At 44.7% G+C, this 17,024-nt stretch overlaps 1 protein-coding gene across 1 annotated transcript in view; it reads left to right on the top strand.

Annotated features, from left to right (window-relative positions):
* The first annotated feature begins 9,653 nt into the window (after nt 1-9,653).
* Nucleotides 9,654-17,024, top strand: part of NDC1 (NDC1 transmembrane nucleoporin) — an 81,886-nt gene continuing 74,515 nt past the window's right edge. Inside the window, exons 1-2 of the mRNA XM_082264859.1 lie at nt 9,654-9,733; nt 14,458-14,578. Of these exons, the coding sequence (XP_082120985.1) occupies nt 9,710-9,733; nt 14,458-14,578 (145 nt within the window). The 5' untranslated portion in view covers nt 9,654-9,709. The remainder of the gene's footprint in view (nt 9,734-14,457; nt 14,579-17,024) is intronic.

The raw sequence follows: 17,024 nt of genomic DNA, 5'->3' as shown, positions 1-17,024 counted from the left end.
AGGCACACAGAGGACAGTCGAGTCTGACTCCCGTCCGTGTGTATGTTCACTAGACCCAGCCGCCAAAATTGGAAGCTGTCTTTAGCCTGGCACTGCTGTACCAATAAATATTGCCTTATCAATAATTTGCAATTTTATTCTCGTGGGTGATTGTGTAGGCGGGGCCCCAGTGCACTGCATTGCCCGGGGGCCTATAATGCTCTTAAGATGTCACTGTTCTAATGGCCCTGGTGATAGAAGTCCCCAGTTTTCCTCTGTCTGCTTCCTTATAAATGTATCTTATTTAACCACTTTCAGACCGGAGGATTTGACTGCTCAATGACCAGGCCCTATTTTGGGATTCGGCACTGTGTTACTTTAGAGGACAATTGCGCGGACGTGCGACGCTGTACCCAAACAAAATTGATATCCCTTTTTTTCCCCACGAACAGGGTTTTCTTTTGGTGGTATTTGATCACCTGTGCGATTTTTACTTTTTGCGCTATAAACAAAAAAAGCGACAATTTTGAAAAAAGAACAATATTTTTCAAATTTTTTAAAAGAAATTCCCCCAAAAAAATGTAAAAATCAAAATTTTTTAACATTTTAGGCCAATTTGTTTTTTGCTACATATTTTTGGTAAAAAAAATCACAATAAGCGTTTTTGGATTGGTTTGCGCAAAAGTTATTGCGTTTACGAACTACGGGAAAGATTTATGTCATTTTTATTGTTTTTTTTTTTTACTAGTAATGGCGGCGATCTGCGATTTTATTTTTTTGCGGGATTGCGGCAGACAGATCAGACCCCTTACTGACATTTTTGACACTTTTGGGGGGGGGGGGGACCAGTGACATTACTAAAGTAATCAGGGCTAAAAATATGCACTGTTACTGTAATAATGACACTGGCAGGGAAGGGGTTAACTGCTCTGGTGATCAAGGTGTTAAATGTGTCCCTAGGGGCGTGATTCTAACTGTCAGGGGGTGTGGCTTGTGAATTAATCACAGAGACATGCGATCCTATATAGCAGGATCACATAGCCTCTGTGATTAACCACTTAAGCCCCGGAAGATTTTACCCCCTTCCTGACCAGGGCCTATTTTGTGATTCGGCACTGCGTGACTTTAACGGAGAATTGCGCGGTCGTGCGACGCTGTACCTAAACAAATGTGACGTCCTTTTTTTCCCACAAACAGAGCTTTCTTTTGGTGGTATTTGATCACCTGTGCGATTTTTTTTTTTTTGATCATGCGCTATAAACAAAAAAAAGAGCGTCGATTTTGCAAAAATAACAATATTTTTCAAATTTTTTATATGAAATTCCCCCAAAAAATTTAAAAATCAAAATTTTTTAACATTTTCGGCCAATTTGTTTTATGCTACATATGTTTGGTAAAAAAAATCGCAAAAAGCGTATTTTGATTGGTTTGCGCAAAAGTTATCGCGTTTACTAACAAAGGGAAAGATTTTTGTCATTTTTGTTGTTTTTTCTTTAAATGCGTAATGGTGGCGATCTGCAATTTTTTTTTTTTTTTTTTTTTGCGGTACTGCGACATTGCGGTGGACGGATCGGAGCCTTGACTGACATTTTTGACACTTTTTGGGTTACCAGTGACATTTCTACAGTAATCAGTGCTATAAATATGCACTGTTACTGTAAAATTACACTGGCAGTGAAGGGGTTAACTTTTTTGAGAGGGAGGGGCTATGTGTGTCCCTAGGGGCGTGATTCTAACTGTGATTGGCTGTGGCTTGAGATGTATGAACAGTGATCAAAGGTTCTACATAGTAGAACCGTATGATCACCATTCATACACAGGGGAGAATGACAGGTGGCTTGTTTACATTAGCCGCCTGCCTTTCTCCCTCTGCACTGACGATCGCGAGTGACCGGCGGACGATCGGGTCCGCCGGTCACATGCGCGGGGGGGGTCCGTGACCGCGCGGGAGCGCGCCTCCGGCGGCGCGTGCTCGCTCCTGAGACCCTCACAGGCTAGCGATGTAGACCTACGTCGCTCTGCCCGTGAGGGGCTGACCACCGCAGTAAATATACTGTGAGCAGTCGGCAAGTGGTTAATTCAGGGAGAATGACAGACGGCTGTGTTTATATCAGCCGTCTGTCCTTCTCTCACTGCTGCGGGAGATCGCGAGTGGCTGGTGGTCATTGGAGCCGCCGGTCACACGCGCTGGCTCCCCGGCTGATGAAGGGGGGCAGGAGCACGACTCCGGCGGTGCGTGATCGCCCCCTAGCTCCACCCAAGAGCGCCATACATGTACAACGCTTTGCCTGGGAGCGTCAGCCTGCCGCTGTACAACTGCGGCGGCTGGTGCGGAAGTGGTTAAAGTCATTCTAAAGGTTGACATTAAAACAGTGGCTAAGTGGTTAGAACTTCCGCCTAGCAGCACTAGGATTGTTGGTTTGTATTCCAACCACGGCACTACCTGCCTGGAGTTTGCATGCTCTCCCTGTGCCTGCGGGGGTTTCCTCCCACACTCCAAAGACATGCTGGGAGGTAAACTGGCCCTGCTATGAGTATGTATAGATGTGAGTTAGGGACCTTTCACACGGGTGATCTGATCGGGTCTGCCAGTCAGTTTTTCAGGTGGACTGATCAGACCTTCCAGTCTCTTCTGTGGAGTGGCAGATGTCAGAGGACACCCGCCGCTATCCAATCCTGTCCGCCAAAAACAGACAGATGGGGGAGCTGTTCCCCATCCGTCTGGTGCAGCCTTTTCCAACCAGGGTGCCCAGACACCCTAGGATGCCTCGAGGTTTCTTCAGGGGTGCCTTGGCAAAATGCCTAAACATTGCCCAAAAATCGTATACAAGCCAGCGTGTGGATGAAGGCTGCCTTTATAGTTACACAAAACCACAGGTTTTCATTGTGCACCATTACAATTAGAGATGGGCTCGGGCGTGTTTGAGTTGCTACGTGCCGATCCCGCAATGAAGTCAACACTGCACTCCACTAATCACAGGCAGTGAGACCTTTCCCAATCTGTGCAGCTGCGGATCGGGAAATGTCTCATTGCCTGTGATTAGTGGAATGCAGTGTCGACTTCATGGCGGGATCGGCACGTACGAACTCGAACACGCCTGAGCTCATCCCCGATTACAATCTTCTAGCTGCTAGTGTCCTAATGACCTATGGCATCATCAGTTGATGAGGAGGACGTCAGTCACCTGCGTATCATCCTTGTTTGCCCCTCCCTTGCTTCTCTCCATTAGCTGAAGGGTCACATTAGCTGAGTGTTGGAGAAAAACTGAGAGAGAAGAGAAACATTGGAATACTAGTCAGCACCAGTTTACAAAAGTTTATTTGCTTTGGAAGAATAAATCACCTCTAATGTTGGGTGTCCTACTTGGACTTGACTTGTGGATGTGGCTGCATTATGTAAAACTATTAGAATAGTTTTTACATAGTAGAATAGGGTGCCTTGAGACTGTCCATGCCTTGATTGAACAAAGGTTGAGAAACACAGGACTGGTGAATTGGATGGAAATAGTCAGTCTGTTTCAATCCCAATTGCCCCATAGATGAGAGCGGGCAATCTCGGTGTCCCCTCTACATAGCGGAGCAAGCACGGACCTGCCATCGGTGGGATCAGCAGAGATATCCCCCACTGAGCAAGCAGATTCAGCTTCACGGAGGCGCCCGTGTAAAAGGGGCCTTAGGGACTTTAGATTGTAAGCTCCTTGAGGGCAGGAAATGATGTGAATGTACAATATATACTCACCGGACACTTTATTAGGTACACCTTGCTAGTACCGGGTTGGACCCCCTTTGTGCCTTCAGCTCTGCCTTCATTCTTTGTGGCATAGATTCTACAAGGTGTTGTAAACATTCCTCAGAGATTTTGGTCCACATTGACATGATGGCATCAGCAGTTGCTGCAGATTTGTCAGCTGCATATCCATGATGCAAATCTTCCACCACATCCCAAAGGTGCTCTATTGGATTGAAATGTGGTGAGTGTGGAGGCCATTGGAGTACAGTGACCTCATTGTCATGGTGAAGAAACCAGTGGTGAGATGATTTGATCTTTGTGACATGGTGCATTATCCTGCTGGAAGAAGCCATCAGAAGATGGGTACACTAGTCATAAAGCTATGGACATGGTCAGCAACAATACTCAGGTAGACCGTGGCGCTTAACCACCTCAATATTGGGCATTTTCACCCCCTTCCTTCCCAGACTAATTTTCAACTTTCAGTGCTTTTTTCGCACTGAATTTTTTGAAGTAGAAATTTTTGCCCACAATTGTTTGGGTAATGAAGATTTTTATATATTTTTTTTCACAAAATTGTCATATTAACAAGTTATTTCTTACACATGGCATAGATAAACTTGCAATTAAACCCCAAAATATATTCTGCTACTCCTCCTGAGTATGGGAATACCACACCTGTGAGACTTTTCCACAGCCTGGCCACATAGAGGCCCAACATCCAAGTAGCACCGTCAGGCGTTCTGAAGGCAAAAATTATACATTTCATTTCCTGAGTACCTATCACAATGGAATTACCCACAAAATGACCCAATTTTGCAAAGAAAACACACCAATGTATATTCTACTTAATGCAGGGCTTGACAAACCCCGGGCACCAGGTCGCATTGGCGACTAGAATTAGCGACCTGGCGCCTGGGGTGCACTGCAGGAGGTGTCCTGTCCCTTTTGCGCCCCCCAACCACTCACCGAGTGCACAGACTTCTGCGCCGTCCGAAAATTGAGGCCGCGGCTTTCCGGCCTTCTTCAGTGAGAGAAGGGGGAACTGGTGCCCTCTTGTGGTGGCCAGGAGTTTGACAAGCAGTAACTAATGGCTGTTTCCCCTGCCTGTCCATCTCCTTCCCCAAGAGGAGATGAGAGGGAAGTTTTTTCAGGCTTCATCTCCCTGTCCACTTACCTTTGCTTAAAAGGTAAGTGGACAGGGAGTGTGGTTATTATTATTATTATTAATTAATTTTTTTAAATTATTAAAAAAAAATATATATTATTTTTCTTTTTTTTTTAATTATTAAAAAAAACTTATTTTTCTTTTTTCAATTATAAAAAAATAAAAAATAATTTATTATTCTATTTTTTTTCAATTATTATAAAAAAATTATATATTATATAATAATATCGTTTTTTTTTTTCCTCATCGCCATGCCACAGCCGAAGGCCCCTTTCACACGGGCTGTCTGATCAGGTCCCCCTGTCAGTTTTTCTGGCAGACCTGATCAGACCCTTCAGTCTCCTCTATGGGCAGTAATCTGCCGCCATCTGATCCTGTCTGCCAAAAACAGACGGATGGTGGTTCTATTTTCTATCCATCCCGTGGATCAGATCAGATGGCATCGGATGGAAACAGACAGTCTGTTTCCATCTGATTGCGCTATAGAGGAGAGTGGGGTTCTAGTCGTCTTTATGTGTAAATTTAGTATGTTATTTTTTGGAAATAAAGCTTGGTTGTTTGTTTAAAAAAAAAAACTGGCTCCTAACTTTTTTTAGCTGGCTCCTAGATTTCAGGAAAATTTGTCAAGCCCTGACTTAATGAGTCTTTTGAACGTGTCTTTTTTTTTTTCCACAAGTTTTTGGAAAATGTGGAAATAAAATGAAAACTTATTTTTTTTTACACAAAGTTGTCAATTTATAAGATTTTTCTAACACATAGCATGTACATAGCAAAAATTACACCCCGACATACATTTTACTCCTCCTCCTGAGTATGGCAATACCACATGTGTGAGATTTTTCCACAGCCTGACCACATACAGAGGCCCAACATCCAAGTAGCACGGTCAGGTGTTCTAGGAGTATAAATTACACTGGGACATATGTGGCAGATCACGGACAGATGTGGCAGATAATGGACAGATATGGCAGATCACAGACAGATGTGGCAGATGATCATAGACAGATGTGGCAGATGATCATAGATGTGGCAGATGATGTGCGCCAGATGATCACAGACAGATGTGGCAGATGATTACAGACAGCTGTGACACATGATCTCTGGCAGATGATTACAGACAGGTGTGCCAGATGATCACGGACACGCACAACTTATTTACAGTTAACTGATGACCTGTCAGAGCTTTTAAAGCGTCGCCTATGGAAAATATAGAGTATTTAAGTTTGTTGATGTTTCACGGTTGCACACAATTTTTAAGCCATGACATGTTGGGTACCTATTTACTGAATGCAACCTCATCTTTTATATTTGAAAAAAAAAAAAAAAGGTAATGCATTGTGTTTGTGTGCCCTAAAATTGTGATCTTTGTGTTGCATTAACTGCTTCCCGCCTGCCGTATAGTGAAATGACGGACGAGCGGGAGCGCTCTCATTCTGGGAGAACGTCAGATGACACCCTCCTATTCTTGCCGCGCATGCGCACCCACGGGTGTGCCCAGTGATCGGTGGTGATTTGTGTCTCTTGGACATAGTGCATCACCGATCATGGTACAGAGCCCATGACGTAGGCTCTTTACCATGTGATCAGCTGTGTCTAATCACAGCTGATCACAGAGTAAACAGGAAATGCAGGTTTTTGGCATTCCTCTCCTCACGCTGGCAGTGCATGAGGAGAGGAGTGGGTACATCTGCACTGACAATCAGGACACTGATCATCAGTGCAGCCCCATCAGTGCCCACCAGTGCTGCCAATCAGTGATGCTTGTCAGTACCCATCAGTGCTGCTTTTCAATGCCCATCAGTGATGCCTGTTAGTGCCACCTATCAGGGCCCATCAGTGCTGCATATTAGTGCCTCCTCATCAGTGCCCATCAGTGATGCCTGTCAGTGCCCATCAGTGATGTCTGTCAGCGCCACCTGTCAGGGCCCATCAGTGCTGCATATTAGTACCTCCTCATTGCAGCCTCATCAGCGAATATCAGTGAAGAAGGAAAATTACTTATTTACCAAATTTTATAACAGAAACTAAGAAAAACTTTTTATTTTTTGGTCTTTTTTTCCTTTGTTTAGCAAAAAATAATAAAACCTTTTCCCCTTTTGCATTGCGCATGCGCGCCATGACGCCCATTCACTCCTATGGGAAAGCCATACTTATGTGGCCTACAGCTGATGCTCAGAGTACAGCTTTCCCAGGGGAAGAATCAAAAAACAAACTTTGGGCCACAGTTCATGGACTTTATAGTCTTAACTCCAAATGTGTTAAAATTGAATACAATCTTTATTAATGCATAATTAAAAATCAATTAAGATTACATTAAAAATAAAACATAGTAGCATCCTGCACCCTTATGTCAGTTATGGAGGTGGCCCCTCACTATAGTAAGAGTACATGCTATACAGATAAAAGATACAGATAGGATTGTCCAGGGTTTGCCACCATCCATTTGCATAAAGCTTGACATATTTTGCGTATATCGCTTCCTCAGGAGCAGAGGAGCAAATAATTGACTGCTAAACAAAGCCCCCCCCCCCCCCCCAGCCACAAGGGATAAACTTTAATCGAAGATCGGGAATGGGACGATGGTGGACGCAGCTGGGGGATCCCAGGCATATTTACACTGCACAGGTGTTTGGAGGAATAAACTTGGGCTTACACCTTTAAATTGCATCATATTGTCTGCCCATATGGATCCCCAGTTTACCATGTCCTAAATGCAAACATGGATCTCTGATGACCCTCACATAATAGCTAGTGGTTTTTCAGCAGCTGTTTAATATACTAAGATATATTTTTGAAAGACCTTGTGCGTTGGGACAGATTTGATTGAAGTGGCATTTCCCCATTCCTTATGTATAGTTGACATCTGCTCATGCTCCTGAGGAAGCAATATACGTGAAACATGTCGAGCTGTATGTGAATATATGGTGTACTTATTTACAAAATTTTCTAACAGAGACTAAGGAAAACTTTTTTTTTTTTTTAATTTTTTGGTCTTTTTTCCTTTGCTTAGCAAAAAATAAAAAACCCAGTGGTGACTAAATACCACCAAAAGAAAGCTCTATCTGTCCCAAAAAAATGATAACAATTTTGTTTATTATTATTATACAGGATTTATATAGTGCCAACAGTTTGCGCAGCACTTAACAAAATTAAGGCAGACATTACAGTTACACTACAATTTGGAACAAAATGAATCAGAGGGCCCTGCTCGTTAGAGCTTACAATCTAAAAGGGAGGCTCAATTGATACAAAAGGCAGTAGCTGTGGGGGATGAGCTGATGGAGCAAAAGAAACAGTGTTATTAGTTAGTAGCCGGGTAGGCTTCTTTAAAGAGAAGGGTTTTCAGGGATTGTCTAAAGATGGATAGATTAGGGGACAGTCGGACAGATGTGCGTAGAGAGTTCCAAAGAATGGGAGAAGCTCTGGAGAAATCCTGGAGGCGAGCATGGGAAGAGGAGACAGGGGAGCTAGAGAGCAGGAGGTCTTGGGAGGACCGAAGAGAGCAGCTTGCAGAGGCGTAACTAGAGCCTTCAGGGCCCCGATGCAAGAAACCATGAAGGGCCCCCCCAGATCCCTGGCCGGGTCCCTTCCCTTCAAGCCCAGGGCTCTTCCCACTAATCCTGGGGCTCTTTATTCTCGTTGCATGGCCTTTTATTACGGTCCCGCAGCAGGATCCTTTCACAAGTTCTGCAGTGGGCTCCCTTCCTGCAATCTTTGGGCCTCCCCACAGTGGTGCAATGCCAGGGCCCAGTCGCAAGTGTGACTTTTGCAATCCTGGAAGTTCACCCACTGGTTTGCTACTGGGCCCCCTGGAGCATGGGGCCCGGTAGCAATCGCAACCCCTGCAACCCCTGTAGTTACGCCCCTGGCAACTTGGTTTTGACCGCGCAATTGTCATTCAAAATGTGAAAGTTGAAAATCGGCCTGAGTAGGAGCCCCTTGCCCATCCAGGACTCTCCCTCCTGATAAGCTAAGACACAGCCGCTGCGCCATTGGCTTCCACAGCTGTCAATCAAAGTCCGTTAGTCAATCAGGAGACAGGTGGCAGGGCCGAACTGAAGCTCCACGTCTGAATGGACACACAGAGCTACAGCTCGGCCTGGGTGCCCCTGTTCTGCCAAAAACTCCAACTTGCCGAGATCTCCAACCACGATATTTCCGGTTAGAGTACACCAGAAATAATTGGAGATTTCGAGCACTTGGGGTTTTCACACAACTTCCGGCAGCCTTTACACTCTGCTAGATGCTATAATTAGTGCAGATTGTTTGTCTGCCGCAGGCAGACTAACAATCTGCACTAATTATAGCATCTACCGGAGTGTATAGGCTGCTGGTGTTGTGTGAAAACCCCAAATGGCACAGATGAGAATGGCCCCCTAGAAAATAGATCTATATTTCTATAGAATAGTAATCTTCTTGTCATTATTGTGCATCAGCCAACGTGCATACAATCGCCTGTGATGTGGGATTATTAGAGATCGGAAGCACACAATGCTCCATATACATGGCTCTGAGAGATCACACTGCATCTCAATCAGCTTTGCATACAGGCAGTTGTGGTGCATTGTTTATGCTGGTGAGGAACTATAAATCCCAGCATGCCCGTTCAGGCTCAGCTACCCCCTGCCTGTGTCTCCGCCTCTTACTTCCAGATATTAAACTACAACAACCCAATCAAGCAGCAAATAGGGACGCTCAAAATCGTACAGGCACTGCGACGGACAGCTCTGTGCAGGCCGGTGTTGTAGACAGGCAGCGCAGCGGACAGCCCCGGAAGGGACCTTGTTCTGCCATGCCGCGCTGAGGGTTTGAATGGTGGAAGCGGCAGCGTCATGACAGAGATTGCAGAGAGACAGGTGAGAGCCGGGCCCCGGGGGGCTCCTCATATCTGGGGGAGAGCTGGAACGTGTCACCCTACGGCAGCTGCAATAGCAAGGCTGGGACTTGTAGTTCTATGGAAGGTGGGACAGTCCCTTGTGGCCGGGCGAGGCTCTGTTCTATGGAGGATTTGTCCATTATTTTCTAATAAAGAGACCCTGTCACTTGACTGTGCATTTCACCAGCAGTCTTCCCATAAGGCCCTCTATAGTGGGGTAGGCAACCTCAGCTAGCGTGGAACTACAAGTCCCACGATGCATTGCAAGACTGACAGCAATAGGCATGTCTCCCAAAGGCAGGGGCATGATGGGAGTTGTAGTCTAAGCACAGCTGGAGTGCCTACTTCTGCCCTACAGCATTGGTGGCCAGTCTGTGACACATAATTGTGTGGTCCCAAGTCTGAGTTTGGTTGCTAAACCCATGGAGGACAAATCCCTGTTCAGCCTCGTTCACACGGGCGTACTTGTGCTGGGTACACACCGGGAGTTTTCTTTCCATTCAACCCAGCGGGCTGAGCAAAAATAAAGCTGTACTAACCCATCTAAAGTTAGTGCGGCTATCTCCCCGCTGAGCTATTGGATTGGACCTCTGGATGGGCGTCATATGATGAACCCCTGGGGTGCACAGCGCAGTGATTGGGGATGAGGAGTGTCCCTCAGGACACAGCCCATCCCCGATCAGTATAAAGAGCCAATAAAAAGTCTTTTCCACATGACCGGCTGTGTCTAATCACAGCCGGCCACATGCACTGTCTTTGTGCATGCTGCTCATATGCACCCACAGGGGCATGCATAGCGGAGATCGGAGATGGAGAGTGTCACTCCAGTCCATCGGAGTACCTGTCACTCCAGTCCATCGGAGTACCTGTCACTCCAGTCCATCGGAGTACCTGTCACTCCAGTCCATCGGAGTACCTGTCTGTCTGCAGCTCATGCTTCATAGATTATACATTGGGGTGTTTGCTTTCCAAAGTGGGGTCATTTTGTGGGCGTTTCCATTGTCTTGGTGCTCCAGGGCCTTAAAAAATGTGATAGGTTGTCAGGAAAATACAGCTGCAAGAAAAAGTATGTGAACCCTTTGGAATGATATCTGATTTCTGCACAAATTGGTCATAAAATGTGATCTGATCATCATCTAAAGCCTTGTACACACGCACCGATTGTTGGCCGTGAATTTTCGGCCAACGTCCAATCGGCCGATTGTCGGCTTGTTAGTATGATGCTTCCGACAACCGACTGCGACTTTTCGGCCGAACAGAATCTGGTGTGCAGGCTATAAAATTTTTGTTGGCCGTCACCAGAACGGCTGATTGTTCCTCAGTCAGTACAGATTTCGGCAGACAAAAATGTGATGAGCAAGACTGGGCATGCTCAGAGAAGAAAAAACACACGGAAAGTAAACCAGAACATGACATCACTTCTGAAGTTGGTTGTTGTTGGCCGACAAAATTCGTATGCAGTCTAGAGCAGTGGTCCTCAACCCTGGCCTACAGGGCCCAATAACAGGCCAGATTTTCAAGATAACTGAAATACATCCCAGGTGATATCATTTGCTGCTCAGTGATTGCAGTACTCTAGTCTGCATCTCCCCAAGGTAATACCTAAAATCTGGCCTGTTAGTGGGCCCTGTAGGCCAGGGTTGAGGACCACTGGTCTAGAGCAAATTTCAACCAACACAACAACACTGGACAAAAAACGGCCGATCGGTCGGCCAACAATCGGTACGTGTGTACGAGGCTTTAGTCACAACAATAGACAATCACAGTCTGCTTAAACTAATAACACAAAGAATGAAATGTTGCCATGTTTTTATTGAACGTACCATGTAAACATTCACAGTGCAGGTGGAAAAAGTATGTACACTTTTTGTATCTGCTGACTTGTAATAAACACGAAAGCTATGCACTTTCCCTGATATATCGGGATCGGCTCCTGAGGTTACCGATATTGCCGATATTTCGGGAAAGTGCTGTACCGGAGTGATGCCTGCAGCTAGAGACATCACCCCGGTACCGGGGTCCATAGCCGACGGTCGGCTGTCTTGTAATGACAAGCAACCGATGCGGCTGTGAAGCAGCTCGGCTGTCATTACAAGGAGAGGGAGGTGACATCTCGCCCGGGTCTCCCATCCCACAGGGAGACCTGGGCATCCTAGCATCACGGCCGCCGAAGAGAAGACCCGATCAAAGCCTCCTTCAGCTCTGATCGGGTCTCCATGTAAAAAACCTGGAAGTGATGTCATGACATCACTTCTGGGTATTTGGCGGCAAACTAAAAAAAAATGTGAGCATTCAAAACAGCCAAACTTGGCATTTTGAATGCTTTTAAGTGCAGAGGAGGGGTTTGGGGTCTTTTAGTCCCCCATATCCCTCCACAATAGTGCCTGTGGAAAAAAAAAAAAATGTTTTTAAATGTCCAAAAATATCGGTCGATATCCAAAGACCAAAATATCGGTATCAGCACTTAAAAAAACTATATCGTTCGATCACTAATATATAGGTAGATGGATAAATATAGTATCTCACAAAAGTGAGTACACCCCTCACATTTTTGTAAATATTTTATTATATCTTTTCTGTGACAACACTGAAGAAATGACACTTTGCTACAATGTAAAGTAGTGAGTGTACAGCTTGTATAACAGTGTAAATTTGCTGTCCCCTCAAAATAACTCAACACACAGCCATTAATGTCTAAACCACTGGCAACAAACGTGAATACACCCCTAAGTGAAAATATCAAAATTGGGCCCAATTAGCCATTTTCCCTCCCCGGTGTCATGTGACTCATTGTTACAAGGTCCCTGGTGTGAATGGGGAGCAGGTTTGTTAAATTTGGTGTTATCGCTCTCTCATAGTGGTCACTTGTAAGTTAAACATGGCACCTCGTAGAAAAGAACTCTCTGAGGATCTGAAAAATAAATTGTTGCTCAACATAAATATGGCCTAGGGCTATAAGAAGATTGCCAAGACCCTGAAACTGAGCTGCAGCATGGTGGCCAAGACCATACAGCAGTTTAACAGGACAGGTTCCAAAAGAAGTTGAGTGCATGTGCTCAGCGTCATATCCAGAGGTTGTCTTTGGGAAATAGACGTACGAGTGCCACCAGCATTGCTGCAGAGGTTGAAGGGGTGGGGGGGGGGGGGGGGTCAGACTGTCAGTGCTCAGACCATACGCTGTACACTGCATCAGAAAAGGTCTGCGTGGCTGTCGTCCCAGAAGGAAGACTCTTCTAAAGATGATGCACAAGAAAGCCCGCAAACAAGTTTGCTGAAAACAATCAGACAAAGGACCTGGATTTCTGGAACCATGTTTTGTGGTCTGATGAGACCAAGATAAACCTATTTGGTTCAGATGATGTCAAGCATGTGTGGTGGAAACCAGGTGAGGAGTACAAAGACAAGTGTGTCTTGCCTACAGTCAAGCTTGGTAGGGGGAGTGTCATGGTCTGGGGCTGCATGAGTGCTGCCGGCACTGGGAAGCTACAGTTCATTGAGGGAACCATGAATGCCAACATGTACTGTGACATACTGAAGCAGAGCATGATCCCCTCCCTCCCTTCAGGGACTGGGCTGCAGGGAAGTATTCTAACATAATGACCCCAAACACACCACTAAGATGACCACTGCTTTGCTAAAGAAGCTGAGGGTAAAGGTGATGAACTGGCCAAGCATCTCTCCAGACCTAAACTCTATTGAGCATCTTGTAAGCATCCTCAAACGGAAGGTGGAGGAGAGCAAGATCTCTAACATCCACCAGCTCCGTGATGTTGTCATGAAGGAGTGGAAGTGACAACCTGTGAAGCTCTGGTGAACTCCATGCCCAAGAGGGTTAAGGCAGTGCTGGAAAATGGTGGCCACACAAAATATTGACACTTTGGGCCCATATTAGATGTTTTAACTTAGGGGTGTACTCACTTTAGTTGCCAGTGATTTAGACATTAATTGCTGTGTGTTGAGTTATTTTGAGGGGAAAGCAAATCTACACTGTTAGGACCCTTTCACACAGGGAGTCCGTCAGGCGGACTCAGTTTTTCTTAGCGGGGGATCGATCCGCCGATCCCCCACTGAGCAGGCGGATGGCAGCTCTGTCTCCACGCTGTGTGCGGAGGCAGAGCTGTCAGGTCCCCCGCTGTTCTCTGTGAGGGAATCGGATGAGAACAGACCTTCTGTCCGTTCGCATCCGATCCGCTGGATGGATGGAAAATAGTTTCCATCCGTCCATATTTAACAGATCGAATCGGATGTCGGCGGACATATCTCTGCTGACATCCGATGGCCCATAGAGATGCATGGGACAGGCGGATCTGAACGGTCCGCCTGTGTGAAAGGGGTCTTTCACTCGCACTGTACACTCGCTACTTTACATTGTAGCAAAGTGGTTTTTTTTTTGTTCTAGTCACACTTTATAGTGAACCCATGCATTGATCACACAAGAAGTGTACATTTCTTCCCAATCACACATATTCATCTTCTCTTCCCTGCCACTTCTATCACCCTCTGCAGATGAGGAAAGGGAGCCGTGTATAAAATTCACATCAATTAAATTCATTTTTGCTCCCTGCCTTTAATTAAACACCTCTAGACTGTTGGTGTTGGAAGTGGCGTACATGTCATAATGTGTACATGTCATGAGTAAATCTATTTGCTGCATTTGTGGGCAGTGTGGGTTACTGTAAGTCATAATGATTTTTTTTGTTGTAGGTGTTAAAATGGAGAGTGGCAACCAGTTTTGCCTGGTCAGTCATATTACTACCTCTGAGCTGTATAGCCTTCATAGCTCTCAGCAGGCTCAACATCTTTCACCCTATACAGTGGCTCACAGGTAAGTGTTCTGTGTGTAGAATGTTGCTCACTATTATGTATGGAAATCCGGAGGTGTTGGGGTGTAATCTTCAGTCTGCCTGCTACATGGCATCTTGTCACTTCCCATGGCCCTACTGCCGCCTGCTAGAAAATAGGAAATGGGTGTCATTTCCCCCACCTTCTTGGTAGGCATCGTGTAACTGGATTTTTAGGCCTCGTGATTCAGGTGTGCAGTCAAATGAGTGTGCGCCAAATTTGAAATCGGTGCAGTAAATCTTTATCTGTTAAAAAAAAAAACGGAAGTAGATAATGTATTTTTGGGGTCTTAGTGCTCCCTTTATTAGGGCATAAGGTGACGTTCTTTCACAAATCTGGTACCAGTTGGTTTCTTTAGGGGAGTTGTGAAGTGTCTATGTATGTACTCGGTCAGTTAACTGGTTAGGCAGCCTAGGTCTACCCACATGTAACAAGTATTATAGGGAGTCCCACCTCTCCCTGTTTATTTTTTATATGTTGAAGCAGGGCTTGATAAATTTTCCTGAAATCTAGGAGCCAGCTAAAAAGGTTAGGAGCCAGTTTTTTTTTTTTTTTTAAACTAACAACCAAGCTTTATTTAATAAAACAGATACTACATTTATACATAAATACGACTAGAACCCCACTCTCCTCTATAGCACAATTGGATGAAAACAGACTGTCTGTCTCTTTCCATCCGATGCCATCTGATCCGATCCACGGAATGGATAGAAAATAGAACCACCATCCATCTGCTTTTGGTGGACAGGATCAGATGGCGGCAGATTACTGCTTCACAGAGGAGAATCAAGGGTCCGATCGGGTCTGCCTGAAAAACTGACAGGCGGACCTGATCAGACAGCCCGTGTAAAGGGGCCTTCGGCCGTGGCATGGCGAAGAGGAAAAAAAGGTATGTGTGTGTATATGTATATGTATATGTACATGTGTGTGTGTGTGTGTATATATATATATATATATATATATATATATATATATATATATATATATATATATATATATATATATATATATATATATATATATATATATATATATATATATATAATATTATTAAATTTTTTTTTTTACATTTAAAAAATAAATTAAATAAATAATAATAACCACACTCCCTGTCAAAGGTAACTAACTGGACAGGGAGATGGTAATGAATTGAGAACAAAAAGGCAGTGGAAACAGTCATTACTCCCGGCCTCCACAAGAGGGCACCAGTTCCCCATTGGAAGCCTGTCATCTCAAGTAGGCCGAAAAGCCGGGGCCTCAATTTTCGGACGGCCCGGAAGTCCGGGCAAAAATGACAGGACACCTTCTGCAGGGCACCCCCAGGCGCCAGGTCGCTAATTCTAGTCGCAAATGCGACCTGGCGCCCGGGGATTGTCGAGCCCTGTGTTGAAGAGAATGGAGATTTGGGTACAGACCCAAGGGGTGTTTTAGGCCCGGAAGAGACTTCATATGATGGAGAGTGATTTCAGCTCCTGGAGAACAGGAGGTGATTATATATATATATATATATATATATATATATATATATATATATATATATATATATATATATATATATATATTGCCAATTGATAAAATAGAATACCCCATAATACATTAAAATCTCCTTACTGTATATATTCTATTTCCCTCCACCCGCCTCCCCCCTATGTTTTTTTTTTTTTTTTTCCCCCAAGCTAAATGGAATTTCTTTTTGTAGAGCTAATACTTCTTTTTTTTTTTTTTTGTTTTATTTTTACGTGTACATTTTCAGATTTCACTGGGTTGATTTTTAAGTTTGAAAGTTCACCATATCTTTTCATTCTTTATTCAATTTGGTAATGTAATTCTTGGTTTTGATATTCAAAACAATATATCATCCACATAGGCCGCCACTTTATGTTCAGCTTCTCCTAACTTAATTCCTATATGGCCGTTCTGTATTGTAGACTATAATGGCTCCAGTGATAGCACAAATAGCAGGGGGCAAAGCAGGCATGCTGGTCTTGTTCCATTGTGCATATCAAAAGGTACTGACAGGGCGCCATTTGCCTTACCGATGCTACTGGTTGATGATTATATAAGGTTTTAATCCATTGGAGGATCTTTGGGTCCAGCCCCAATGCTTACAACATACTAAATATAAATCCCCAGTCTACCCTGTCAAATGCTTTTTCAGCGTCTATTGACAGGAGTAATGCTGGGGATCCATTTCCCTCTGCTTTTTGCATCAGGAGCACGGTTCTTACTCTGGTATCCTTTCCTTCTCTTCTCGGTATAAATCCAGAACAGGACGTGATTTAAAGAGAATTGCATGTCACTTGAGCTAATTAAGGCACCTAGCCTGGCATTGTGCCTGTCCAGTTTCCAGGGCAAGTTCTTGCTCTAGGACAAACATGTCACTATGGGGTTGATTTACTAAAGGCATATACACTGTGCACTCCAAGTGC

The sequence above is a fragment of the Pelophylax lessonae genome, assembly GCF_965119305.1.
Source record: "Pelophylax lessonae genome assembly, chromosome: 8".
NCBI classification, from domain to species: domain Eukaryota; kingdom Metazoa; phylum Chordata; class Amphibia; order Anura; family Ranidae; genus Pelophylax; species Pelophylax lessonae.
This window is presented reverse-complemented; position numbering and strand designations above follow the sequence as displayed.